The sequence below is a fragment of the Medicago sativa genome, chromosome 4 (assembly GCF_051527215.1).
Source record: "Medicago sativa cultivar Bolivia chromosome 4, Bolivia_mono, whole genome shotgun sequence".
NCBI lineage: Eukaryota > Viridiplantae > Streptophyta > Magnoliopsida > Fabales > Fabaceae > Medicago > Medicago sativa.
This window is the reverse complement of record NC_140752.1, coordinates 87,150,465-87,171,282: the sequence shown is the minus strand read 5'-3', so window position 1 is coordinate 87,171,282 and position 20,818 is coordinate 87,150,465. Positions and strand designations below refer to the sequence as shown.

Sequence of the window (20,818 nt, the reverse complement as noted above, 5' to 3'; positions counted from 1 at the left end):
TTGTAAGTGTAAAGCATCAAATTTCTCAACACAAGCAGAAAATTGTTGATAGGCCGGATCGGATTCTTGTTCATGCTTAGACTGATCGGATTCTGTCTGATCAGGTTCCTCTGTTGTATCTCCCTGTTCATTCCTCTCAGTCTGATTCTGTTCTATTTCATCAGCTTTGTTTTCATCAGAAAAAAAATTAGCATGGTCGTCATAACTTTGCTTCAAAATACACAATATGAAATAGGATTGAAAAACGTTAGAACCATTGACGAACATTATATTCTCCATATGCAGTACACTTTCAAAATTTAAGTCATCATCAAGTGGAATATGTATAGCTACGCATCCCATACTCTTCTTAGCTACCTTCAACGCAACTTTAAAAACAACATCATTCAACCGAAACTGACCTTCCACTTCCATACTTTTCACTAAAAGTTTGCCTTTGCCCTTCGGTATATTTGTGACAGCCTGTGTTGGCTATCTCAAAAACCGAAAAGATTCCTTTCAAGTAAGCTAACAAGCAATCTAAAAACTCAGATTTCACCCACAAAAGTTGTTTGTTCTTATTCGAATCGACATGAGCTAAGTAGCTGAAAATACAAAATAATATCAGCAAAAATACAAATTTATTCATGTAAATGATTTACGTCAATATTACAAATATCTCGTTACCTGGACCAATTTGGTTTTTTCTCATAGGCTTCAATCTCTTTTACAATAGTCTTTTGCACCTTATCAAATTCATATTCACTGTATTCCAGCAGTGGAAAAATTAGGTGAAGCCGGAATAAAGGACAAATTAGATTTGGCTTTAGACGCCTATCAGTTCTGTTAAAAAAAAATCATAAGACATAACATAAGTTTTGAATTTCAACAAATAAGTATAAAAATTCTAATTATAATTTACAATACAACTGACCCGAGAAGTTGAACTAGAATTTTTATTTCGACAAATCCTTTTGGAAGCATGTAGTTGTTTCCCTCTTCAAACAGTTGAGGACACACAAATTCCACGCAAGTATCATCGCAAGTAGAAGTATCAATATCATTACCAGGGTTAAAATAAAGCCATTTTTTATGCGATGGTTGACCTCCAGGCTTAACCACTGCAACTATAAACAAAGAAGCGAAACCATGAATCAAACGTGAAAGTGATTTTCATATCCGTACCATCCTGTGAAACATTGGCATCCATTACATGTTCCCCAATGCTAAGTTTCAAAAGCGGACAAAAATCTTTGTCTTTTTGGATTGGATACGATTGATCGTGATATAAGGCACAATGACCAGTCCTCTTCTTTTTCAAATCATCATCTGTAGCATCCTTCTTTTTTAAATCATTAGTGAAAAGATTATTAAGAGCGTTTCGAAACCTATCTCTATCTCTCATCTTAGAAGTGAAAGAGGATTCTCTGTTGAAATTAGGGTTTCGGGTATAAAATTGAGTTTTTAACTATCCAAAAAAGTGGGTTGGGATAGGTTGGGTAGGGTATGGTAATTGGGTGAGTATGGTATACACCTCTATTTAAATTTTGGCTTAATTGCATGTTTGGTCCCTTATGTTTATTTTAGTTTTCAAGTTGGTCCCTTACGTTTTGAAAGTTTCAAGTTGGTCCCATACGTTTATTTTAGTTTTCAAGTTGGTCCCTTATGTTTATTTTAGTTTTCAAGTTGGTCCCTTATGTTTTGGACCGACTTGAAAACTAAAATAAACATAAGGGACCAACTTGAAAACTAAAATAAACATAAGGGACCAACTTGAAACTTTCAAAACGTAAGGGACCAACTTGAAAACTTTTAAAACGTAAGGGACCAACTTGAAACTTTCAAAACGTAAGGGACCAACTTGAAAACTAAAATAAACATAAGGGACCAAACATGCAATTAAGCCTTAAATTTTTGTAAGTTGGTAAATGTTTTGGGAATAACGTAATAGAAAATATTAAAAATTTTGTTCATTGTTTATTTTTCTATTAGATTATCTGGATTAATCATAGAACATTTTTAGACATGAAACTTGAGTTTAACGCAATGAATTTATAATACTTGTATTAGTTATATGATAAGGTTGGGTAAGGTAGAGTAATTGGGTGAGTATGGTATACATCTATTTAAATTTTTGTAAGTTGGTAAATGTTTTTGGAAGAAAGTAATAGAAAATATTAATAATTTTTGTTCATTGTTTATTTTTCTATTAGATTATCTGGATTAAACATAAAACATTTTTAGACATGAAACTTGAGTTTAACGTGATGAATTTATAATACTTGTATTAGTTATATGATAACTAAGATCAAAATGGTTGTGTTATATTTAATTTTATGTTATGTATATAGCTTACATGTTTAAACTTATCATTTATAATATAATGTGTTAAGAAATTAATGCTTGACACATTCATGTTGGAATAAATATTTTTTGTATTAAAACTTGTTGTGTCATTGGTGTGGGTCACAATTACAAATTGCATATCATGTGTCATTTGACAATTTTTTTATACCTTGCTAACATTAATATTGGTTACCTTAGTTGCAAATCCCATGCTTCAAAGAACTAATGAAGTAGAAACAACTTTCAAAATGAAAACAATAAATTCAATGTTGTGTTTTATTTAATTTCACCACATTAGTCTGTGCTATAGATATTACAAGAAATGTTGATTTTTGGTTTATTATCTTTGCTGGTAAATTGACTTTGTTTTTATATGATTAGAGTTGTAGTAAAAATAAATTTGTGTGCCTAATCAATGTAGTGTATGTCATTAGTATGTTCATTAGTAAACAATATAGTACTGCAAATCACATGTTTTTTTTTTAAGAATGACATGCACTCTTTTCATTTCAATTGATTTACCTTATGCCTTTGAAAAAAAATGAAATTAATTTGCCATATGTACTGATTCATTTTTACCTATGACATGCAGCTAGAGAATATGAGATTTGATAGAGTCTATGTCATAGAAGCATTGTTGGCATGTGAAGCTAAATTTAATATTTTTTCACTCCATACACACACAATTTTAACACTTCAATTTGTTATTCAACTCACTTTCTTGAGGTTTGCTTTTCAAGTTTGGTAACATAAAACTTAGTCAAGAGGTAATAAAAACACATTAAATATTATTTAAATTAGATATCAAACTTGGATACTCATAATCTATAATTTATTTTGAACTTAGTCAAGAGGTAATAAAAGTTTCATGGTTTGATGATAGTGGATAAATACTATCAAGAGTATATAAGTTGATCCATAGAGATGATTATTAAAATTCAAAAATCAAATTGAAATTTAACGTCATTATTCATGCATTTTTGTTTTGAATTAGGTCTTTGTATGTGTTGAAATGATCTCGAAGATTATAGCCTACTAATAATTAATTACAAATATCAACACATATGAACCTATCAATTTTTCTATTAAAATGATGCATGCTTGTTTATTTAAAAGCAATATATATATATATATATAAATTGTCCTTATATAACTAATATTCTACGATATATTATCTCATGACATAATAGTTTCACATTATTTATTTAATTGTAACAATGTACATAAGAGAATGTATGAATTGATTTTTACAATGTTATATTTGTATGATTGTGTGTTTATAGTAACATGAATGCATTGTGAATAAATTGTCAAAAATATCAATATCATGTCTTAATGATATTGTTGCTTTGTGTAAGAAATTATATTATATTTAGAATTGTTAACTCATATTATATGTACACCATAATATGAAAGTAATTGTTCATTTTTTTCTTATCTTAATATTACAAATAATTTTAGTATGTGTAGTGACGAACCTAAAGGTTAGTGTGGAAACACATGCTTTGGTTTTACATGCATTATTCATCATCTTTTTCATTAATCAAGTGTTGCAGCGTCTACCAACCAAACAACAAGATAAACAACAGTTTAATGTGATAAAACTTGTATCCAAATTTGAACATGTACATCTTTGAAGTTGACATTAAATTTCATCATATTATACCTTGGGAAATTATATGAAACGATGACTATTAAAACTTACCTAAACTAACTAATCCGTGATTACATTCACATTCATTATGAATATAATCAAATTTCTATTCACATTTGAATAGAAATCATTATTGAACTTGATACTAAATTTTATCACCCTAGACCTTAAGAAATAAGCAAAAGATGAATATTACGCTGTTTGTATCATAGTTGTATGCATTTCCCTTGGTCGAAGAAACATGATTTCAAAAAAGAACAGTCCAACGACTATCCATCAAAATATACATCAACCAGTTAACATGCCTTATGACATGAGATATACATTTTTATGATTGCAATCCTTTGTTGAGAATTATCATTTAGACGAATTTCTACAAAAGAACTGGGGAGATAACAATATCTTTCTATTTTATTTTACTGTGATAATACGAGAAAAATAAAAAAGCTATGGCACATTTCTAGGGAAAAATATGAAGTGAAAAATCAACTCTGTGACTTCTAAGGGATAGGGCATCGGTACAAGAATTGGCTTCACAATAGATGTGCAAAATATGAATTGTCCAACCAAAAATGGGAACTCAAGATAGAACCTCGTCAACAAACGGTCGGATATGTGAACTCAGAGTGTAACGTTTCAAAGACTAACTTCTCATAAGAAAGTAGAATGAGCATGAGATTGTTGGGTAAGATACATGTCAATTAACCTTCAATTAGAAAAAAAAAAAACAAAGTAACAAATTTACATTCTCTCGCCTCCCCTTTATTGTAAATTATGAAATTGTTACTGTACAACATTTCCATCGATTAAGAAAACCATATCAGAAATTCAGAACATAACCAAACTACTTGAAATGTAATTTGACACTTGCAACTTTTTTTTATAGCCGAAGCAAGTTTTCATATTGCCAAAACAGAACAAAAAAGAAGTGTCTGAACAAACAATGAAAGAATAGAATTCAAAACAACTTACTAAGTAAAAAAGAACAGGACAATAATATCAGTAACCAAACAGCAGAGCCTAAGTCGACATAGTGTTGAACCAAGATTAATTTTAAGTTCTGTTATCTCCTAACTATATTATTACTTTTGACTGTAAATGCAAAGTATCTCCATCACGAAATAATAAAACAGTTGCAAACATAACCTTGTCATTACCCATGAGAAAACTCTTTGAAATTTTTCAAATCATCAAACCAGTTGAAACGCAATAATCTAGAAGACCAAACCAATTTCAGGATCCAATCCCCACCAATAAATCTTCAATATTAACCGATTCAAATTTATCAAAACATACAAAAACTCTTCATTCATATTTAGTTTTTACATTCAATACGTTAATTTAAAGCATGCAAACTCTTTTAATAACACAATATAACTTCAATATTGATTACTGACTCATTCATCAAGACATAGAAAAACACTTCATGGAAATTGTTATTTTTTTACCCTTCATTCACATTACTTTAAACATTGTTTTAAACATGTACAATACAATGAGTGTGGATTTAATTCCTACGAGATCAAGTGTCACATCAAAATGAACCTTGCAGCCTGAGGTGTGGACCGCTTTGCCTCTTGCTGAAGTTTGGTTGCTCTTGTTTTGGTTGGTGACCTTTGAGAAGGATATACCTCCGTTGCAGGTAAGAAGACCTATCTAAACATCATCACCTATCCAATTAGGTTGGGTTGGGTCCTTTCTTCCCCGCCTTCGTAGCTATATATGTCAAAAGTTCTGAATCATGTTGATTAAATAAGTGTTTGATAACATCATGAATATGAGGATTATAGTGATGTAAACGAATGAAAGATGAAGACATGTGCAGGTGCAAGGAAAAGGGTATTATAGTAATGAACTTGGTGTTTAATGGAGATTAACTACAAAATTTAATTGAAATATTAAAATGGATTAAATATATCATATTAAAATCTCACAAGGGAAGGAAGCGTGTGTTTAAAAACAAGAGGGGAAGGGAGTGTATTTTACCCAAAAAAAATCTCACGAGTTTTTTTGTGTTAAGCCTCTGATTCTTAAGAACAGAAGCATTGTAATCTGAAATTTGATCAGGGGTAACTAAAATCCTGCCAAAAATTGTTTCACAATCAAATTCAAGAATTCAAGTTCTCAAGAATAATTTGTTATTTGAGTTCATTAATCACCTGAACCCAAATGTTTAGTTTGCCATGTACAGTATATGTTTATATAACAAACTACAATTAGTTTTTATATTTATTCTAATTTTTAGGCCTAATACCTCCTCGGGTCCTTTAAGTTTCATGTTTGTTTCAGATAGATCCTTTAAGTTTCTAAGGTTTCAGATAGGTCCTTTAAGTTTCAAATTTGTTTTGGATATGTCCTTTAAGTTTTTAAGGTTTCAGATAGGTCCTTTAAGTTTCGAGTTTGTTTCAGATATGTCCTTTCTATCAACCTCCGTTAAGCCAAAGTTGATCTGTCCGTTAAGCCAAACTCGAAACAAACTCAAAACTTAAAGGACCTATCTGAAACCTTAGAAACTTAAAGGATGCCACACAGTGTACCACGTCAGCAAATATGCACAGTCATATGGGGAATGAGTGTTTTTTGGAAGAAAAAAAAAGTTTTACAATGATGCAAATCAAACCGAAAATTTTATAGGGGCGAAAACCGAAAATGACTTATATTACAGGGGTGAAAAACACTATTAACCCTTTATTAAATTAAATATTGAAAAAAGCATTCAATTTGTTTCCTTTGTTTTTTTAGTGTGTGTTTGCCATACCGGTGAAAATGAAAAAAACCACGTTTTGGCTAAAGCTCCAATTTGGAGCTTCTGCTTTTTCACGTTTTTTGTGCATTGGGTAGCGTGAATTGTGCATTGGGAAGTGGTTTCTAGCTTCCAAAAGTCATACCAAACACACACTTAAAGGTTTTTTAACCTTTGTTCTTCCTTTTAAGCAAGTGTTGGGACCACGTGATTAGATCTTCTGTGTTTCTATTCATGAATTTTTTTTTTCTGCCCTATAATGAAATTTTTTTTATAAATCTACCCTACATGAAAAAGAAAGTACAAAACTACTCTACTTTTTCACTTTCTCTTTATTCCCCGCAAAACAGGTTTGGGGGGTGTCCTTCCCAGCAATTTCATTTTGGGGGGAAGACCCTGTTTTTTTGTCTTATTATGTTCTTCCCCGCAAAACAGGTTTGGGGGGTGTCCTTCCCAGCAATTTCATTTTGGGGGGAAGACCCTGTTTTTTTGTCTTATTATGTTCTTCCCCCATAATAACATGGGACATTTTAATATTCATTTAAAATTCGTTGTTGCGTACAAGAACTGTAAGCAATTAGATTGGTCCTTATGGAATGCAAGTCACTGTGAAATTTGGTTTCAACAATTCTCAATGTTGTTGTTGGTGGCAATGAATTTCGCCAAATTCTGAACACCAACCCTTCTTGCTGCACTGACTGTGACATTTGCTTTGCTTCTCCCACATTTTGGGTAAATAGTGGATTTATATGACTATGAAGTATGAACTACTACTATATAGTCCCAAACCAATAAATTTTGATGTATGAATTAATTTTAAAATTCATTTTAAATCACACAGTCAAGATTCAGCCACTGATGTACTAACCAACAACTTCTCTGATTGTCTTCATCCATCAAGCCTGATATATAATATATATAATATAGGCTTAATTGCACTTTTGCCTCCTATATTGCCCCCTATATTTTGCCAATTGTGCGATTTTGCACCCCATTGTTTCAAACAAGCGATTTAGCACCCTATATTTTGCCAATTGTGCGATTTTGCACCCCATTGTTTCAAACGAGCGATTTTGCACCCCATAGTTTTCCCCCTTTCTGATTTTGCACCCCAAAAAATCATAAAAATATTCAGTTTTTTTCAAAAAAAATTTAAAAATCGAAAAAAAATTAAAAAATTAGAAAAAAAATTCAGAAAATATAATCAGATTTTTTTTAAGATCAGTAAATTTTCAAATTTTTTAAAATCAGTAAATTTTTTAAAAATCTGACCTTTTTTTAAAGGGTTAATTATGTTTTTGGTCCCTACAAAATGGCGACCTTGTAAGTTTAGTCCTTACTTAATTTTAATAGCATTTTTAATCCCTACAAAAAATTTCTGCACTCAATATTAGTCCTTACTCAATCCAAATTTGTTTAATTTATGCTTAAACTCTTAAGTTTTTCAACAATTTTTTACAGACGTTTTAAGAACGTTATTAAAAGGTCCTCCAAAATAAATATCGCAAAAATTTGATTTCTACGTCCATATTTTTGTTACTTATATCTTAAACTTTTGTCGTTTTAAAAAATTCATATTTAATTTATTTCATGTTAAAAAATTATAGTTTTTAGTAAATGAACCGTTCATAGTGTTCTAAACTTGTATAAAAAGAATCGTTAAAAAATTTAAGAGTTTAAGGATAATTAAACAAAATTTATTTTAGCAGGGACTAAAATTATAAGTAAATTTTTTTTTGTAGGGATTAAAAATGCTATTAAAATTAAGTAAGGACTAAACTTACAAGGTTGCAATTTTGTAGGGACCAAAAACATAATTAACCCTTCTTTAAATTGGTATCCAGATTTTTAAAAATTAATTTTTTTTCTAGAATTTTTTTAAAAAAATCTGACCTTTTTTTAAAATTTTGAAAATTTACTTTTTTTATATTTTGAAAATTAAATTCCAGAATTTTAAAAAAAATCTGATTATATTTTCTGATTTTTTTATTTTTTTTCGATTTTTTAATTTTTTTGGAAAAAAACTGAATATTTTTATGATTTTTTGGGGTGCAAAATCAGAAAGGGGGAAAACTATGGGATGCAAAATCGCTCGTTTGAAACAATGGGGTGCAAAATCGCACAATTGGTAAAATATAGGGTGCAAAATCGCTCGTTTGAAACAATGGGGTGCAAAATCGCACAATTGACAAAATATAGGGGGCAAAAGTGCAATTAAGCCTATAATATATCATTAAGCACGTTCGATTAATAGAGATAAACCAATGTTGGTGGATTTCGAGTTACCTACCTCAGTTCTGTAATCAAGCTCATGAGCTAGCAATCCTATAATTATGTCAATATATACTCCGAACAGAAGTATCCTTTCACATATAATTCATATTTGAGCTTTGCTATTTCTAGCGAAGCAATTTGTCCCGAGGTTATCCCGAATAGTCAATCACTGTTAGATTAGCAACTATCACAATACATGGGTGGATGGAATTCAAAATGGATTTATGCTACCACTTACTTTATTGGGTCGTGAGCTGTTTTGTCGGGACAAATAGCTTTTTCCTTCATATTTTTAGCAGGTCGCTGTACTTGTAGTTAATAAATAGAGTCAATGGATGCATAAAAAAAAAAAAATATTCGCCAAATTGAAATTAAAACGTGAATTTGGATTGTTTGGTCATGTGGTGAGCCGGAAAGAGGAACTAGGGATGATAATAGACGGTGATGAGGTACATTTTCGATAAAAAGAGTTGGTCAAATCTTTTTTTTAAGAAAAAAGGTCGGTTGAGCCATGTATTACGATATCATTGTTGGATCACGAGGAAATTCGCGAGAATCATAAAATTGGACTAAATCAACCACATAAATTTTCATTTTCTGACTACAGTACCGCTACTATGGACTAAGTTGTCTCGGTCTCTTTTTTTCATAGATGTCTTGTGTCCCTAAAAATTAATTTAGCTAACATCATATCTTTCCTGAATCAAATTGACGTTTTCATGAACGTGCACTCACCCCATTTCCAGAACCTAGTATAAATTATGGCCGTAAACCACGTTATGTGGGTAGAGTGCGGCTGGCACGTCTCCACTAGGAAGGAGAGGATATACCAAAACACCAATATTGTTTTTAATTAATGATGAACATGATGATTTGATTTTTTTTTTTTATCTCAATTCCCTCGCAATTCCTTCCTGAATTCCATGATATTTTATTGGCTTAATTGCATGTTTGGTCCCTTATGTTTATTTTAGTTTTCAAGTTGGTCCCTTACGTTTTGAAAGTTTCAAGTTGGTCCCTTACGTTTTAAAAGTTTTCAAGTTGGTCCCTTACATTTTGAAAGTTTCAAGTTGGTCCCTTATGTTTATTTTAGTTTTCAAGTTGGTCCCTTATGTTTATTTTAGTTTTCAAGTCGGTCCAAAACATAAGGGACCAACTTGAAAACTAAAATAAACATAAGGGACCAACTTGAAAACTAAAATAAACATAAGGGACTAACTTGAAACTTTCAAAATGTAAGGGACCAACTTGAAAACTAAAATAAACGTATGGGACCAACTTGAAACTTTCAAAACATAAGAGATCAACTTAAAAACTAAAATAAACATAAGGGACCAAACATGCAATTAAGCCTATTTTATTCCATTGGAACGTGGTTCACACTACAGCTAGATCTAAGCTAGGTTGTAAATATCCAGCTTTATAAAAACAAATTTATGCCAGGGTTGTAGGTCTTTGTTTTGCAAAGATTTGTTTTGATCTTGTAAATATCCAGCTTTATAAAAACAAATTTATGCCAGGGTTGTAGGTCTTTGTTTTGCAAAGATTTGTTTTGATCTACTTCAATAATTTTAGTAATGATAGTAGTAATTGATATGGTCCTTGGTCGTAAAAGATAAATGTTGCCCAACTCCTAAAATTTGGCTATATTTTAAAAACAAGAAAGAAAAACCAAAAAGCTAAGTAATAACAATTAAAAACAATGTATAAACAAATAACAATTACAAACGAAACAAATAAAAGAAAGCTTGTAATTCTTACTGTGATAATTTTAAAAAATGTTTCAAATTCACTTTTATGGAGTTAGGAATATTATGAAATAAAAAATAGCAAGAATCTCAAATCAGAAAGTTATAATTTTATTTTACATATAGTAATTTTTCGGACATAACATATATTATAGAGTCGGTTTAAACAATTAACTCTCAAATTTATGTAACTATCTATGTAATAAGATATAATTAAATAATTAATGTTTGCTAAAAAAAATTAAATAATTAAAGTAACTTTCTTTCTCAAACGAAATAGAAAGAAAAAAAAAACTCATTCAAGCATGCATGAGTTAAGTTAACCCTCATTGGCTCAAGGACAAAAGGAAAGGTATAGAAGATAGAGAGAAACTCTAATATTCTCAAAGAAAAGATTATATCACTTGAATGTTTCTATGCTTGATGATTTCAATGTGTCTAAACTCTTAGTGGTGAGCCTTATTTATACTACTCTAGGAAGGCTCTACATTACAAACTAGAAATATCTAGAAACAAAGAAAAGTCTAGAGATATGGATACTCTAGTACATAAGCCTAGAAGGATCTAGAAAAGTTAAGACTTCCCTAGTGCTTATTTAGTAGTGTCTAGTAGCTTCCTTATTATTCCCTAGTGTTCTAGAGACTTCTATATTATTCTCTAGTGTTCTAGAGACTTCCACATTATTCTCTAGTATTCTAGAGTCATCCATATTATTCTTCATCATTCTAGAGACTTCCATATTATTCTTCATCATTCTCGATCATTCTCCCCGGGTTGGAAGAGACTCGTCCTCGAGTCAAGATTTCCTTCTTCATCCTCGAGTCAATATTTCTTCCTTCGTCTACGACGAAATGAGCCATTTTTGAAGACTTGTCTTCGACTACCATTTTGGAATCCTTCAGTTTTTGAGTCCAAAGTAATCCATGTAAAAAGTCAATAGTAACATCCTCCCAAGGTGGCTTAGGAATTGGACGAGGCATGTATAACTTTGCTTTATCCATGAATAGTTCCTTTGTGAGTAAAAGTTCAAGTGGCTTTAATTCCTCTTTTCCTTCATTGACTTCATTGAGTGGTAGATGTGCCAACTTGATTTTAATCACATCTTCATTATCTTTGTTGAGACATTGTAGATTGCATGGATGAGTGTGCTCCTTTGTCGACAACTTTAATTTTCCTACCATATAGTTTGATACAACATTTTCACAACTTGTACTATCAATGATTATATCATAAACCTTACCTTGTGAGGTGTTGGAAGTGTGGAAGACATTGTGTTTCAAACATGATTTTTCTTAAGTTGTTGTTGTTTGCAAGCTTTTTTTAACCTCCAAAGATTCACCATATTCACCAAGAACATATTTTTTGTCATATATTGGTTCATCCTTATCCTCCTTTTCAAAAACTTCATGGATGTAATCAGAACCATATTCATCATCATATATTGAATCTATGTTTCCCACTTCTTCAAACACTTCACAATTGTCAGTACCAACATATTCTTCATCGTAGATTGGTTCTCCCATCTTCTCATCTTCAAACAACTCTTGGATGTTTTCTTTTTCTTCTTCAAAAATATTGTTCATCTCCCCTTTGACGATGGTGACTACTTTATGATTCACACAATCCAAGGCTATGTGTCCATACCCTTGACACACGAAACATTTAGGTATCTTGGTAATTTTCTCTTTGATTATGTTATGATGGGGTTTAAATGATAAAATAGGTTGATGGGTTAGTGGTTTATGAGAGTCAATTTGATTTTTTGTGGAGGAAAAAGGTCGGTATGAGGATTTTTTGGATAATTGTTGTTGAATAAAATTGTCTTGATAATAATGAGGAGGTAAGTACTTACGGATTAGTTTTTGACGCATTTTCTCCCACGTTTTGATCTTGCTTTGTCCTTCATACTTGCGTTTCCTTTTAAGATTTTCCCACCAAATTGAAGCGTGTTTCTTCAGCTTGGCAGCAATGGTCTTTACCTTTTGCTCCTCCGAAACCTCCTTATATTTAAAGAAACGTTCAACAATTTGTAGCCAATCTAGAAAATCATCTGGTTGTAGATTCCCTTCAAAATCTGGAATGTCTACTTTGATATCATTCATATGAAGTTGACGTGGTGTGAGTGACTGCTTCTAGATGATGAAGAGTCACTACCGGAGACATCATCTTCGAACCTCCTTTGTTGTGCTTCCAAAAGGGCTTGTTGGGCATTGACGATCTCTTGTAGTTGCTGAATTTGTCGCTTCATTTCTTCCATCTCTTGCAAACTTCTTTCATTTTGTCTTCGAGGTGGCATTTTGACAATTGTTGTCAATGATCTGTTTTTTTTTTTGGGCGAAGATTGTGGCGGTGCGTGGTTGTTTTATCGATGGTGTTAGCCTCGCGAACTAATGGCCGCATAGTGAAGTTTTATGAAAGCAACTCCTTGCTCTCACGTGAAAACTCACTTTCCGTTGATTTCTTCGCTCAAACCAAATGAAGGCGTTAGTTTCGCGAACAAAATGGCCGCAAAGTGAAGTTTTACAAAGGCAACTCCTTGCTCACTTGAAAACTCACTTTCCGTTGATTTTTTCGCACAAACTCAACTCCGAGGTATCGTAACCAACTCTGATGCCAAATCTGGCTCAGGGACAAAAGGCAAGGTATAGAAGATAGAGAAACTCTGTAATATTCTCAAAGAAAAGATTATATTACTTGAATGTTTCTATGCTTGATGATTTCAATGTGTCTAAACTCTTAGTGGTGAGCCTTATTTATACTACTCTAGGAAGGCTCTACATTACAAACTAGAAATATCTAGAAACAAAGAAAAGTCTAGAGATATGGATACTCTAGTACATAAGCCTAGAAGGATCTAGAAAAGTTAAGACTTCCCTAGTGCTTATTTAGAGTGTCTAGTAGCTTCCTTATTATTCCCTAGTGTTTTAGAGACTTCTATATTATTCTTTAGTGTTCTAGAGACTTCCACATCATTCTCTAGTATTCTAGAGTCATCCATATTATTCTTCATCATTCTAGAGACTTCCATATTATTCTTCATCATTCTCTATCACTCATATTTGTTGCTTGCGGTTGCAGTACGCCGAGTAGTGTCGTTTGGTAAAATATCTTATGAAGTTATGGAAAGGTTATCGGGTGATTTTGGGACACTTACATTAAGTAGTAAATTTGTATGAAATTTTGCATAATTAATACATTGAAAATTATAGTATTTGATTTTTTTAAATAATAATTTTTAATATCTTAAGAATTTTGTTTCTATGATTGAGGTGTCATAATTGTGATTGTGGGTGGCCAATACTTTTTTTCGGTTGGACCAAGTGTACCACGCTCAATGAATTGGGACCATAGTAGTTTATATTTTTCTCATCACAAGTCACAACACTGTTTTTGGCCATATGCATATTGTTTCACTTTGTTGTGTTTTCCTTCCATTTATGATTACTGGTTTTTAGGATACACAGGTGGAACACAAACGACATGCTGCATTTTAGCTATCGACTCAATGCAACGGTCAGTGAGGCCACCACCAATGATTTTTTTTTTTTGTTACAACCACCAATGATAAACTAAAGCAAATACTATCAAGTTAGCTAGGGATGACAACATACTGAAATCTAAAACAAAAATAACTATACACTTTTTATCCCTAGCTAACTTGAATCCAGCGGCGAAGCTAGCTATGTTTCTACGAGGAAGCCAGATCTAAATAAATAATATAATTTGACTGTTTTTGACAATTTTTATTGTTAACTAAGCTCTCCCTGAAGTTGTTTAAGAGATTAAAAATGTCAATAATACAGAATATATCTATTAAACAATTGAATATATTTTGGCTTTTCCTATTTCTTTTTTTTTTGGTCAAGTGCTTTTCCTATTTCTACTTATGCTTTTCCTATTTCTACTGATATTTGACAAATAAATTCTTTTGTGGTAGCTAAATATATTTTATTGGGGTAGTTAATATCAAAATATACTAACTTAATCAAAGAAAAAAAGGTCATGTTAACTTGTGCCCTTAGGGCACAAGATAAGGAATCCAAAAGTAGAAATATTCCCTCAAATTTTGTGCATTCTATTCATTATAAATTCAAAAATTAAATTGAATGCACACATTCCAACAAAAAGTTACTATGTTGGGTTCCTTATCTTGTGCCTTAAGGGCACAAGTTAACATTTCCCAAGAAAAAAATATATTTGTTGGGGTAGCCGAAGCTACCCCTTGACAACAAATAGCTTCGCCCCTGTCAGTATCAATGGTTTGGAATGTTTGGTAATGTGGTAGTCATAATTTATTTTGAGAGAATTTATTTTTATTAAAATGAGTTGGACTTGTATTTTTTTTATAAACAAGAGGGTAAAGTCCAGAAAAAATAACTACACCGTAGTTAGATGAGAGAATGAAACCTCCAAGTGATCAGCAACAGCTAAATCATCGAGTTCGGTCAGATATGGCTCTTAAAACTTCAAAGAAAGACCTAAATTACAACAGATATTAACCGTACAAGAATTTGTCTCAAGGTACACATGATGCACCTTAACATCCTAATCTAGTTGGATAAGCCTTTGAATTTGAAGAATTGTATTCCTACGCACCGAATTATTCTTTCTCTCTTTGTAGTAACTGTCCATTAACTCCCTTGAGACTGTGGAGTGGTTACATTATGTTTGCACGTACAATAACTTCTATGATGGATAAAACTTATAAAAGGCAGTGCAATTCATCACTTTTGGTTTCCTAAGCCTAACATCTCTTTCAGAAGACTTACACCATCAAAGTGAGATCGTGGAAGGTTTAAAAGAGCCTCAACATTCTAAGCCAGAGCAATGGCAGGAGTTATGCCTTGATCTTTTAATTTAAGTTTTCGTTGTTTAAGCCGAATTTCTTTTATGGTTTTAAAGAAATATCTCTTATACATTATTCTTCCTTTTGTTAAGAAAAAATTACTATACTGGTTGTTTACAAATGACACTCCTAAAACATTCGCTAATAGTGTAAAAGAAAGGCAATGGAGAGACTATCATATATCATTATCTCCCAATTGGGCTAGAACATCAACACAGTAGTTCCCTTCGTGAAGAGTGTAATACAAATCAACATTTCAATCTTTCAGCAAATAATATTGAATGGTCGTGGAATCTATGAGTACTAGTGGTCACTAACTAGATAGTATAAATAGAGTATGAAAAACACAAAAGTTTTTTAAACCCCACATGCAAACAAAGTTCAATATCAGTTAGAAGGACTTTTATATAAACATGAAGCACATTTGAAATTCCCACACTATCATAGAAGGCAAACTAAAAGATCCCTCATGATTCCTAACCAAACCTCAAAAATTGTTTTCTTGTGTTTGTAAGAGTGCCGCCATCTACATTAAGAATCATAGTCTCGACATTACCATGATGCCAAGAGATCTCACGAGATGGTGTCATAACACCAAATGTTTGATGAGCTACCAACAATTGCGCAAAGACTATGGCTAAGCTCGAGCTCGCTCGCTACAAGTTGTTGACTTTCAAATACAAGTTTGTTTTTGGAACACCAAATATTCTACATGATCTTTCACTAAGTTGCGCACCACTATCAAAAGATTATCTAGGCCATTATTCAAGTAAAGAGTGAACACGTCTAAGACCCACAACCACACCAAATAGAATACGCATACATGCAACATATTGTGCAAGAAGTATCCAACTGGACTCCCATGTATTCCAAAACTATTTTCGTAGAGTTAAAGTTATGACAAACTTATCAAATAAAAATTTGAACGCTGGACCAAAACTTTCATCTTTCAAATCCACCATCGTCTATCCTCATAAATTGTTTTGATTATAACACATCTACGTAAATCATTTGTTTTGAACAATACTAATTTAATTTTATTAAGTCAAATAACCTGCTTAGAAAATAATCCCTCCACCTCATTTAACAATTTCTTGTCAAACACACACCAAGAAAAAAATTAATGAAAGAGAAAAGAAATGAAAAGGACATGGAGTTGAATACTAGCAAAATTGATTGAAGGGAAGATTCACAATTGAAATTGAAACCATTTAATTTATTTTCGGGTCCATAATAATAAATTGGTAAGAATAAAAACCCGATCAAGTCCGGTCCAGTACAATTCCACTCCACCAACTCCTTACTTAAACCCCTATTTATACCCACTCTCATCCTCACTCTTCCTTCACCTCTCACACTCTCTTCTCTCTCTCTCAAAACCCTTACACAAACGCTGCGTTTAGTGTAAGAAATTCAATCATGTCTCTTACAGTAGAGAAAACCCAAGCTGGCCGTGAGTACAAGGTTAGGGATCTTTCCCAAGCCGATTTCGGCCGACTCGAGATCGAGTTGGCCGAAATCGAGATGCCCGGACTCATGTCCTGCAGAACTGAGTTCGGACCATCCCAACCCTTCAAAGGTGCCAGAATCACCGGATCTCTTCACATGACCATCCAAACCGCCGTCCTCATCGAAACCCTAACCGCTTTAGGTGCTGAAGTCCGTTGGTGTTCCTGCAACATTTTCTCAACTCAAGACCACGCCGCCGCCGCCATCGCTCGTGACAGCGCCGCCGTCTTCGCCTGGAAGGGTGAGACTCTTCAAGAGTATTGGTGGTGTACTGAACGTGCTCTTGACTGGGGTCCAGGTGGTGGTCCTGACTTGATTGTTGACGATGGTGGTGATGCTACTTTGTTGATCCACGAAGGTGTTAAGGCTGAAGAACTTTATGAGAAGACTGGTGAGGTTCCTGATCCAAGTTCTACTGATAACGCTGAGTTTCAGCTTGTGCTTACTATCATTAGAGATGGGTTGAAGACTGATCCTAAGAGGTATCGTAAGATGAAGGATAGACTTGTTGGTGTTTCTGAAGAGACTACTACTGGTGTTAAGAGGCTTTATCAGATGCAAGCTAGTGGAACTCTTTTGTTCCCTGCTATTAATGTCAACGACTCTGTTACCAAGAGCAAGGTTTGTTTTTTTTTTTTTTTTTTGTAAACCTAGATTTGTTTATTTTCATTTTTTTAAAATATTTTGATCTGGGGTTGTTTTTAAGTAAAAATTTATGCTTCTTCATGTGTTGGTTTAGGGTTTGATTCAGATCTGACTTGTGTTGTTGTATGTTATTGAGGATGAGTATGTGTTTAGTGTGAAATTGAGTGTTGGGTTTTGGATCTGCTAACTGTTTGATGAATGTCCTGAATGAAGTTTTGTGAATGATGTATGTGTAGTGTGAAATTGAGTATTTGGTTTTGGATCTACCAATTGTTTGATAAATGTCCTGAATGAAGTTTGGTATGTGTAATTGTGTTCGAATGATGCAGCTAGGGTGTAGATATTGGATTTGATAAATGGATATGTCATTTGCTTTCTGTAAGATACGTTTGTGTGGTTGTAGTTAACTATGATGTGAATTTGGTTGTATTTTTGGTACTATAGCATGTTTTGATCTTGGATTTAACAAAGTTAGGTGTTTGCGGTTGTATTAAACTATGATGATGTGAATTTAGTTCCTGGATTTTGGTGTACAGTGGTATGTTTTGATCTAATGAAGTTTCTGTTTGCCATTTGATCTATGGTTTTGTAACAGTTTGACAATTTGTATGGATGCCGTCACTCACTTCCCGATGGTTTGATGAGGGCTACTGATGTTATGATTGCTGGAAAGGTGGGTGTTGTCTGTGGATATGGAGATGTTGGAAAGGGTTGTGCTGTTGCCTTGAAGCAAGCTGGAGCTCGTGTGATTGTTACTGAAATTGATCCAATCTGTGCCCTTCAGGCTCTCATGGAAGGTTTCCAGGTTCTGACTCTTGATGATGTTGTCTCTTATGCTGACATCTTTGTTACCACCACCGGTAACAAGGACATCATCATGGTTGACGACATGAGGAAAATGAAAAACAATGCCATTGTTTGCAACATTGGTCACTTTGACAATGAAATTGATATGTCTGGACTTGAGAACTACCCTGGTGTGAAGCGCGTCACCATCAAGCCTCAAACCGACAGGTGGGTTTTCCCTGAGACCAACACCGGCATCATTGTCTTGGCCGAGGGTCGTTTGATGAACTTGGGTTGTGCTACTGGACACCCTAGTTTTGTGATGTCCTGCTCCTTCACCAACCAGGTCATTGCTCAGCTTGAGTTGTGGAATGAGAGGAAATCTGGAAAGTATGAGAAGAAGGTTTATGTTTTGCCTAAGCATCTTGATGAGAAGGTGGCTGCACTTCATCTTGGCAAGCTTGGAGCTAAACTCACCAAGCTTTCCCAATCACAGGCTGATTACATCAGTGTGCCAGTTGAGGGTCCATACAAGCCCGCTCACTACAGGTATTGAGAGATGATGAGAGGTCGAGGGAAAAAGAAAATGGGTTTTATGAAATGGCTTGATTTTTCATTTTCCTTGTTGGATTTTTTGGAATTAGACTTTTTCAGAATTGTGTTAGAATAGGTTTTTGTAATGTTAACAGTGGGTGGGGAATGGTAAGAGGAAGGCAACCTATTGGTTTCTGTTGAATGAGACCAAATGGGTTTGAATAATGCCTTGTTTGGGGATTGTGTGTCAATTATGCTGAATTTGAGTTTCTGTAGACCTTCTATGTTTGAAAAATGAGAAAATTATTTTCTTGCATCCTTTTCTTATTTTAAAATAATCATGTTAAGATTAAATTTCAGTTTTCTTGAGTTAGTAGTACTCTAATACTTTCTTGATTTCGCTGTTTTAGTTCCATGAATGATATTGCTGTGTCATGTCATGTGAAGTGCTTGTTTGGTATCTTGTGTATTTTTTTTTCCCTGTTATACAAAATTTCAACCGATGTTATTGTAACATGTGATAAGTTTTTTCGTACTTTTTCATAATATTATTCAATAATAATACCAATATATTTTTTTTGACCAACAATAATAATAATAATAATACCAATATAATCAACATGATTGGGTACTTTTTCATATTTTATCATCTAAGATTTCAGTAGAAAACACGCGCATATGATTATGAACAATGGTGGCCATGATTTGTATTATTGTATTGTGCTACGAGGCTCCATGTTGTTTCTCATAGTCGGTTTGTATATTTGTTTTGTAACGCTCTTTTGGCTTTTTTTTTTTAATCTTTTTTTTGTTGTTGTTTTTGGTGTATCTCACTTTGATCATACTCCCTGCACTGTACTACTTGTTTTTGCTGTATACAAAAAAAAAAAAAGTGAATAAATCTTTATAATCATCTATTATTATGGTATTATTACTGTCATTTCTTTTCTTTTTTGGTTGGTGTAAATATTACTGTCATTTCTATCGAGTGCCAGTTTAGATTATTTCACATACACACTTAAATTAATTGTTTGAAATTTGAATATAGATACTAGTATGATTAACTTGCGATTTGGTTTGGTGACGGTGACTTGCGCTATTATTCTAAGTTTATTCATATTTCGTAGTGACTCAAAATAAAGTTATTCATATAAGCCTACTTTATTTTTGAAATATCTTCAATAAACTATTAATCGAAGGGGATTTCGATTAGTGTTACAAACAATACTACAATTTAGAATTTAATAATACTCCTGAGCCGTCCCTTCCCTCTCTTCAATGTCTATATACGAGTCATATTCAACAATTTTCACCTTAATGAATATCAAATCTCTGAAGATTTTTTGCATGACATTCACATCCTAGCGATTGGGGTACGCCTTCTCCAACTCAACATTGAAACGCCTTCTCCAACTCAACATTGAAAAACATGTAACAAGTTTAAACAATGCTTGAACTTAACACTAATGACTGACTTAGTTAACATGTTAGTTGCATTCTATAAACTATGAACCTTTTTAAATAATACGAGTCATACTCTATATGAGACCTACTCAACATCGTGATCAGAAAAAATAAGTGTTGAAAACAAATTGAGTAGTTTCTTCGAATTAGTTATCATTCGCACTATGTTACTATCCTAATTATTATATGCAGGTTGTTACTATGCTAATTGCTAATACAATGTTGGTGAGGTGCGGGTGGTAGGTGTACTAGCATGATTGCTCAAAAAAAAAAAAAAAGGTGTACTAGCA

At 32.9% G+C, this 20,818-nt stretch overlaps 1 protein-coding gene across 1 annotated transcript; it reads left to right on the top strand.

The window, feature by feature from the left end:
* The first annotated feature begins 16,937 nt into the window (after window positions 1-16,937).
* Window positions 16,938-19,380, top strand: LOC146933229 (adenosylhomocysteinase-like). The gene is made up of 2 exons (XM_085704980.1): window positions 16,938-17,720; window positions 18,340-19,380. The coding sequence occupies exons 1-2, from the start codon at window positions 17,010-17,012 to the stop codon at window positions 19,084-19,086; spliced, it is 1,458 nt and encodes a 485-aa protein (XP_085561106.1). The 5' UTR covers window positions 16,938-17,009; the 3' UTR covers window positions 19,087-19,380.
* The last annotated feature ends 1,438 nt before the right edge of the window (window positions 19,381-20,818 follow it).